The sequence below is a fragment of the Lipotes vexillifer genome, unplaced genomic scaffold (assembly GCF_000442215.2).
Source record: "Lipotes vexillifer unplaced genomic scaffold, Lipotes_vexillifer_v1.1 scaffold1911, whole genome shotgun sequence".
Lineage (NCBI taxonomy): Eukaryota > Metazoa > Chordata > Mammalia > Artiodactyla > Lipotidae > Lipotes > Lipotes vexillifer.
Genome location: NW_006792095.1, coordinates 62505 through 71318, shown reverse-complemented (window position 1 = coordinate 71318; position 8814 = coordinate 62505). Strand labels below are relative to the sequence as shown.

Sequence of the window (8814 nt, the reverse complement as noted above, 5' to 3'; positions counted from 1 at the left end):
ATTCAACTCTTTCCCCACACTCATTCAGTCACTTAACACATGCTGAGCACCTGTGAAAGCCTGGTCCTGGGCAGGGTGCAGGGGAGCGAGGAAGGGCCAAGTGGCAGCCCCTCTGCTCAGACGCCCTGACTTGGAGGCCAGATAGATGTCTTCCTCCCTCCTCCTCCCCCTAGGTTCACCCACACCTTCCTCACCTTCACTATCCCCAGCTCTTCAGCCCATATAGGCACAGAGAACAGAGCTCTGTTTTTCCAAAGACCTGGGTTGACCATTTCCTTTACTACTGGCTTCCCGGGGACTTTGGGGGAAGTTATAAGTGTCCTTGGTCTAAGTGTTCCCATCTGTAAAACAGGTCTAACACTCCCTTGTGAGGATTAAAAGAAATGAAGCATGTAAAGCCACTATTCAATGTGTTTAAAAATAGCGAGGTCCCCATCTCTCCCTTCAGACCTCCCAGAACTCCTCCCTCAACCACTGGGGACCCATTACCCCTCCTCCACCCTCTGATTTCCAGGGGTCACCAGATCTTGCATGGGCTTCCAGCTCATCCTCCCCTCATTCTTGCTGCTTTATCCTGACATCTCCGAACAACCATACCCCTCTGCTCCCTCCCTCATCCCCCACACTCTCTTCCCTCCAATCCCTCAGCAACAACCTCCAGTCATGTTCCCATCACAAACCAGACCTTGCCTCTCCTGTGTTTAAGACCTGTCCTTGTCGGCCCCTGCCTTATGATCCAAGATCCTTAGATTGGTCTTCCAGGGTCCTACCCCTCAAACACGGCGAGGGCCGGCCTTCTGCCTCTTCTGCCATGCTGATCACTTACGAGTTGCCGACTCAAGATTCTCCTCAAGTTCCAACAGACACCTGCGCCCAATCCGCCACACGGCGGCTATCTCCCACGATCCCGAGCCCCTGCCCCCGCAGTCCTTGGCCTGGGGAAGGTAGACACCAACCAGAGTTCCCTCTGGAGGACCGATCTCGAGCGCAGACTAGAGGTGTCGGGAAGTACGCACCCAGGTCTACGACCCGACGGGGATTGCAGCCTCTGCGCGGGGGTACAATCCCCAGTGCTCTCGGGCTCGAGGACAGAACAGTACGGTTCCTGAACTCCGCGGGAAAGCGTGTAAGCAAGCGAAGGATCCAGGCTGAGGGTGCAGCGCGAAGGGGCCCAGGTCCAAGGGAGCTGAGCCACAGACTTTGGAGCGCAGTCGGGGACTGAGCACCACCTCTAAGCTGCGGTGCAGCCCCGCGCCCCGTCCCCACCCTTCCCTCATCCCGGCAAGCCCGGCCCGACTCGCCGTGCTCCTTCCGGTGTCTGAATCCCTGGTTCCCAACCCTGTCTCGTGCCGGAGTGTCCCGCGGGCCCTGTCCCCCGCCCGTCTCCCATCGGTGAGGTCCCACCATTTGCCCAGGGAAAACGTCCCCCCTCGTGGCCAGCTGTACACTGGGGCCGGCGGAGGGCTCACCAAGCTCGCAGTCGAGCAGTCCGAGGCAGAGCCACAGGCGCAGGCACAGCGCGGCACCCCGCTGCATCTCCGGCCGCTGTGGCTCGGGTCAGATGAGCGACCGCAGCTCGGGCTCTGAGTGTGGGCGCGCTGCAAGGCGCGCGGGCGGGGCCGGGGCGGGGCTGCGGCCGGGGCGGGGCGGGGCCTAGGCGGGGCTCCCGGGAAAGGGCCTGGCATCTAAAGGAGCCCTCGCACCTCTCAGTCCCGCCCTGCAGCCTAGGGAGAATCCGCCTAGACAGGAGGGTTGCTGGCTTTGCACTGTGGAGGGAAGGCTGGCTGGTCCGTGCCCCACTTCCAAATCAACCGCAGCCCTTCATGCCGGCCCTGGGGCTGCTCCGGCCAGTCCTTCATTGTGCGCTAAAAAGGGAATGAATCCCGCTGTCAAGGTTGGACAAAATGTGGCACTACGTATTTTTCTGTAATTTTCTTCCATCAATAAATGCTATGTTTACCACTAGCTATCTATTTTACGTTTGGTAGTGTATATATGTCCATGCCACTCGCAGCCGCATAGCACAGGGAGATCAGCGCCGTGCTTTGTGACCACCTGGAGGGGTGGGATGGGGAGGGTGGGAGGGAGGGAGACGCAAGAGGGAAGAGATATGGGGACATATGTATATGTATAGCTGATTCACTTTGTTATAAAGCAGAAACTAACACACCACTGTAGGGCAATTATACTACAATAAAGATGTTAAAAAATAAAAAATAAATACTATGTTTAAAGTAAGAAAAATGAGCAATAAACATTTTAAAATAGCAATATGTCAAATATTTGAGAATATTCAGCAAACTTTATGTTACCGTCTACGTGGTATAGATGGAGGCTGTACCCTATGGAGGCTATAACCAACCTCCATCCTGCAGGCATGTCCTCTTTAGATTTCCTCCAAATAGTTTTGCTCTGAGCTCATTCATAAGTCCTTTTATCAGGTGACACTTTGCTCTCTGACTTGGCAAGCCTCTCACAGACTTCCTCTTTCTTTTCAGTTCTGTCTCTAGAATTTTCCTATTTAAAAACAAATCCCATGAGGATGACTATCTCCCACTCCTGCTTTTTTATTCACACTTTTACTATCCCTCCCCTTTACCCACCCCTCGCAAAAGTCCATTCATCCTTGCCAAAAACTATTGTTGATAACAACAGTTACCAAATCTCAAGTGCAAGTAAGAATGGAATATATTAAATTGTAATCACATATAGATGGTTTAATAAGTAATGTTGGGGAAAGTAGGCAACCAAATAAACGAAGTTAGATTTTTTTTTCTCAATCATATATTGATTTTCTTTCAATTTTTGTCTAGTTTTAATATATGAAAAGTATATATCAATGTATTATAAATGTAAATTTTAAAGCAAACACCTATGTTTCAACCCTCCAGATCAAGGTATATAGAATGGCACTAGCTTTCCAGAAGCCCTCCCTAACCCCCAAATCCTGGCTTTATCTTTTCCCTGCTTTTCTTTATCATTTTATTGCCCAAATATGTTTTACTTGTTTTTTAACCTTACTTAAATGGATTCATCACACATATATTCTTTTGCTCAGCATCTTTTGTGAGATTAATGTGTACTGCTATGAAAACCTATACTTCACTCATTTTCATTGCTGCATAGTCTTCTGTGTGATACAGCATAGTTCACTTGTCCATCTACTGTTGATGGAAGTTTGAGTTGTTACCAGTTTCCAACTTTTGCTGCTACAAACATACTTTTATATGTTTTTTGGTGTACATGTGCCCTCTTCTCTAAGTTATGTGTCTAGGAGTGACACTATTAGGTCGTAGTATATGTATCTTCAACTTTGTAGATGGTACCAACTATCTTTTTCATTATTTGTATCATTTTGCACTCCACAGCAGTATAACTAGCTCCCTGTGCTCCACATCTTCGCTGACACTGTCAGTTTTAATTTTTAAATTTAGCCATTCTAGTTGGTTTGTAGTGGCATCTCTTTATGATTTTCGCTAGCTTTTCCTTAATTAATGTTGAGTTTGAGAACATTTTTACAATGGTCCATTTGGATTTCAAGTCTTTTGCTTCTTAGTACTACCTTTTTCTTATTTATTTGTAGTTCTTTATATATTCTGGATATGAGTCTTTTGCCACTTCTCGTTATTATTGTTCTGGTTATCATTGCTGTGCATCTCTTTGTTTTCTGACTTTAGGGTTTATGGTATACATCTTTAATTCATAGTGGTCTACCTTAAACTGATAAATATACCACTTCATGTATAATATAAAAACCTTACAACAGTTTACCTCCATTCTTCCCTCTCAGCCTTTATGCTATTGTTGTCATTCATTTTATTTGTATGTATCATAAACCCCACAATATATTGTCATTACTTTTGTATAAGCTAGTCACCTATCTTTTAAAGACATTTAAGTAAAAAGAAAAATATTATATATTTATTATTTATGATCTCATATTTTCATCAGGTATCATCAGGTATCAATTTCCTTCTGCCTGGAGGACTTCTTTTAACATTTCTTTTACTCTGGGTTTGCTAGTGATGAATTCTTTCAGCTTTGGTATGTCTGAAAAGTCTTTATTTCTTCTCTATTCTGGGACTTTGATGATATGAATATTATGAATGTTAACAACTTGATATTATCCCATAGTTTCCTGAGAGTCTCTTCATTATTTTTTAACCATTTAATTTTTTTTTAATTGTGGTAAAATACACTAAACAGAAAATTTAGAATTTTTTTCAATTTTTATTTAAAAAAATTTTTATTGAAATACAGTTGATTTACCATGTTGTGTTAGTTTCAGGTGTACAGCAAAGTGATCTATATATATATATTTTTTCTTTTTTAGATTCTTTTCCATTATAGGTTATTACAAGATATTGAGTATAGTTCCCTGTGTTGTACAGTAGGTCCTTGTTGGTTATTTATTTTATATATAGTAGTGTGTATATTTCAATCCTAAACTCCTAATTTATCCCTCCCCCCTTTCCCCTTGGTAACCTTAATATTGTTTTCCATGTCTGTGAGTCTATTTCTGTTTTGTAAATAAGTTCATTTGTGTCATTTTTTTAGATTCCCTTTATAAGCGATATCATATGATATTTGTTTTTCTCAGCCTGACTTACTTCACTTAGTATGATAATCTCTAGGTTCATCCATGTTGCTGAAAATGGCATTAGTTTGTTCTTTTTTATGGCTGAGTAATATTCCACTGTATATATATACCACATCTTCTTCACCTATTGCTACCATTCACCTGCTGATGCACACTTAGGTTGCTTCCATGTCTTGGCTGTTGTAAATAGTGCTGTTATGAACATTGGGGTGCATGTATCTTTTTGAGTTATAGTTTTGTCCAGATCTATGCCCAGGAGTGGGATCACTGGAACATATATATCAAAGATATATATATGTATATATATAACTTTGAGTCCCTGATTTAAATTCCTAAAGGAATTGCTAGATCCTATGATAATTCTATTTTTAATTTTTAAAGGAGCCTTCATACTGTTTCCATAGCAGCTGCACCATTTTACACACCTACCAACAGTGTACAAGGCTTCCAATTTCTCTGCATTCTCGTCTATACTTGTTATTTCTTTCTTTTTCCCCTGATAGTATCCATCCTTAACAGGTGTGAGATAGTGTCTTCTTGTCATTGTGATTTGCAGTTCCCTCATGGTTAGTGATGCTGAGCATCTTTTCTTGTACTTACTGGCCATTTGTACATCTTTGGAGAAATGTCTATTCAAGTCTTTTGCCCACTTTAAAAATTGGGGTTGTTTTTCCTTTAGCCTTTTTTTTTCTAGTGTTTCAGTTGGATAGTTTCTATTGTTGTTTTTCAAGATCCCTGTTTTTTCCTTCTGCTAATTTGCTATTTAACGCTTCCAACGAATTTTTCATTTCTGATATTATAATTATTAGCTCCAAAATTCCAACTGATATTTTTATATATCTTCGAGTTCCATGCTCATTGTGTTTGTTTGTTTTTCTTTTAAAATTCTTCAACATATTTATAACTTTTTAAAAAATTAATTTATTTTGTCTTTTTATTTTCACACACACACACACACACACACACACACACTGTGTTTTATTTTTACAAGAGATAAACTGACACCAAGCATTATAAATGGATGACCACAACAAAAGCAACAATGATTGCAATTACCAAACATGAAACACACTCATACTATGTCATAATATTAACATTCAGTCCAGTAATCCTCCACTGTAACAGCTCCTTTACTTTGCAGTGAAAATTGATTTGTATATTTTTTGCCTCTTGAGTCCTTGTGGGATTTTTTTTTTTATTCAAACAGAAAGTCACAGGGCTTCCCTGGTGGCGCAGTGGTTGAGCGTCCGCCTGCCGATGCAGGGGACACAGGTTCGTGCCCCGGTCCGGAAAGATCCCACATGCCGCAGAGCGGCTAGGCCCGTGAGCCATGGCAGCTGAGCCTGCGCGTCTGGAGCCTGTACTCCTCAACGGGAGAAGCCACAAAAGTGAGAGGTCCACGTACCGCAAAAACAAAAACAAAAACAAAAACAAAAAAACCCAGAAAGTCACAAAAATTGTAATCATCCTCATCAGTTCACTCAGTCCCATGTAATTAATTTCTTTTTCATCTTCATCTTTTGTTAGCACTTTTATGAATTCATCTGTTTTCCATTAGAGTTCTGAAAATGCTTATTCATGCAGTTCAGCAGTATAGTCAGTTAACAGACACCTGTACTTGTCAAGAGTCTTTTCCATGAATTCCTTGTCCCTTTTATAGGAACATTCTTGCAAAAGCATCAGAATACACCCAGAACTGTCTGTAAATGCCAAAAGACTTAAAAATGACCACGGTTAAAGAATTCATGAAAGTTCATAATAATGTAATGGTCAATATATCTTTCCTTGTCAAGGAAATTTAGTTATTTCTGAGATATGCATTTTAATGTAATAACTAGAATTAAGACTTATTATATCAGAACAAATAAGATTTTTAGAAATTTCATGTATTGTCTGAAACATTTATATTAACATATTTCCATACAAATAACCCAAAGATAATTTAGTATTAGTTGTTTTTTTGTTTGTTTGTTTTTTCATACTGTAGGTTCTTATTAGTCATCAATTTTATACACATCAGTGTATACATGTCAATCCCAATCGCCCAATTCAGCACACCACCATCTCCACCCCACCAGTTTTCCCCCCTTGGTGTCCATACGTTTGTTCTCTACATCTGTGTCTCAACTTCTGCCCTGCAAACCGGTTCATCTGTACCATTTTTCGGGGTTCCACATACATGCATTAATATACGATATTTGTTTTTCTCTTTCTGACTTACTTCACTCTGTATGACAGTCTCTAGGCCCATCCACGTCTCAACAAATGACTCAATTTCTTTCCTTTTTATGGCTAATATTCCATTGTATATATGTACCACATCTTCTTTATCCATTTGTCTGTCAATGGGCATTTAGGTTGCTTCCATAACCTGGCTATTTTAAATAGTGCTGCAATGAACATTGGGGTGTATGTGTCTTTTTGAATTATGGTTTTCTCTGGGTATATGCCCAGTAGTGGGATTGCTGGATCATATGGTAATTCTGTTTTTAGTTTCCCGGTCCGGGAGGATCCCACATGCCACGGAGCGGCTGGGCCCGTGGGCCATGGACACTGGGCCTGCACGTCCGGAGCCTGTGCTCCACAACGGGAGAGGCCACAACAGTGTGAGGTCCATGTACTGCAAAAAAATATATATATATATATTTTTTCTCCCATTCTGAGGGTTGTCTTTTCATCTTGTTTATGGTTTCCTTTGCTGTGGAAAAGCTTTGAAGTTTCATTAGGTCCCATTTGTTTATTTTTATTTGCATTACACTAGGAGGTGGATCATAAAAGATCTTGCTGTGATTTATGTCAAAGAGTGTTCTTCCTATGTTTTCCTCTAAGAGTTTTATAGTCTTACATTAGGTATAGAATCTATTTTGAATTTATTTTTGTGTATGGTGTTAGGGAGTGTTCTAATTTCATTCTTTTACATGTAGCTGTCCAGTTTTCCCAACACCACATATTGAAGAGACTGTCTTTTCTCCATTGTATATCTTTGCCTCCTTTGCCATAGATTAGTCGACCATAGGTGCATGAGTTAATCTCTGAGCTTTCTATCTTGTTTCATTGATCTATGTTTCTGTTTTTGCCCCAGTACCATATTGTCTTGATTACTGTAGCTTTATAGTATAGTCTGAAGTCAGGGAGTCTGATTCTTCCAGCTCCGTTTTTTTCCCCTCAAGACTGCATTGGCTATTCGGGGTCTTTTGTGTCTCCATACAAATTTTGAGATGATTTGTTCTAGTTCCGTAAAAAATGACATTGGTATTTTGATAGGGATTGCATTGAATCTGTAGATTGCTTTGGGTAGTGTAGTCATTTTCACAATATTGATGCCTCCAATCCAAGAACATGGTCTATCTGTCCATCTGTTTGTGTCAACTTTGATTTCTTTCATCAGTGTCTGATAGTTTTCTGAGTACAGGTCTTTTACCTCCTTAGGTAGGTTTATTCCTACGTATTTTATTCTTTTTGTTGCAATGGTGAATGGGATTGTTTCCTTAATTTCTCTTTCTGATCTTTCATTGTTGGTGTATAGGAATGCAAGAGATTTCTGTGCATTAATTTTGTATCCTGCAACTCTACCAAATTCATTGATTAGCTCTAGTAGTTTTCTGGTGGCATCTTTAGGATTATCTATGTACAGTATCATGTCATCTGCAAACAGTGACAGTTTTACTTTTTGGCTTCCAATTTGTATTCCTTTTATTTTTTTTTCTTCTCTGATTGCCATGGCTAGGACTTCCAAAACTATGTTGAATAATAGTGTCGAGAGTGGACATTGTCTTTTTCCTGATCTTAGAGGAAATGCTTTCCAATTTTCACTATTGAGAATGATGTTTGCTGTGCGTTTGTCATATATGGTCTTTATTATGTTGAGGTAAGTTCCCTCTATGCCCACTTTCTGGAGAGTTTTTATCATAAATAGCTGTTGAATTTTGTCAAAAGCTTTTTCTGCAACTATTGAGATGATCATATGGTTTTTATTCTTCAATCTGTTAATATGGTGTATCACATTGATTGATTTGCATATATTGAGGAATCCTTGCATACTGGGATAAATCCCACTTGATCATGGTGTATGATCTTTATAATGTGTTGTTGGATTCTGTTTGCAAGTATTTTGTTGAGGATTTTTGCATCTATATTCATCAGTCATATTAATCTGTAATTTTCTTTTTTTGTAGTCTCTGTCTGGTTTTGGTATCAGGGTGATGGTGGCCTTG

General features: G+C 40.5%; 1 protein-coding gene across 1 annotated transcript in view; it reads right to left on the bottom strand.

The window, feature by feature from the left end:
* The window catches only part of FLT4 (fms related receptor tyrosine kinase 4), a 41841-nt gene extending 40156 nt beyond the window's left edge, over positions 1 to 1685 (bottom strand). Inside the window, exons 1-2 of the mRNA XM_007465307.1 lie at positions 1101 to 1685; positions 827 to 992 (exon numbers count right to left, since the gene is read on the bottom strand). Of these exons, the coding sequence (XP_007465369.1) occupies positions 827 to 992; positions 1101 to 1685 (751 nt within the window). The remainder of the gene's footprint in view (positions 1 to 826; positions 993 to 1100) is intronic.
* Between the last annotated feature and the right edge of the window lie 7129 nt (positions 1686 to 8814).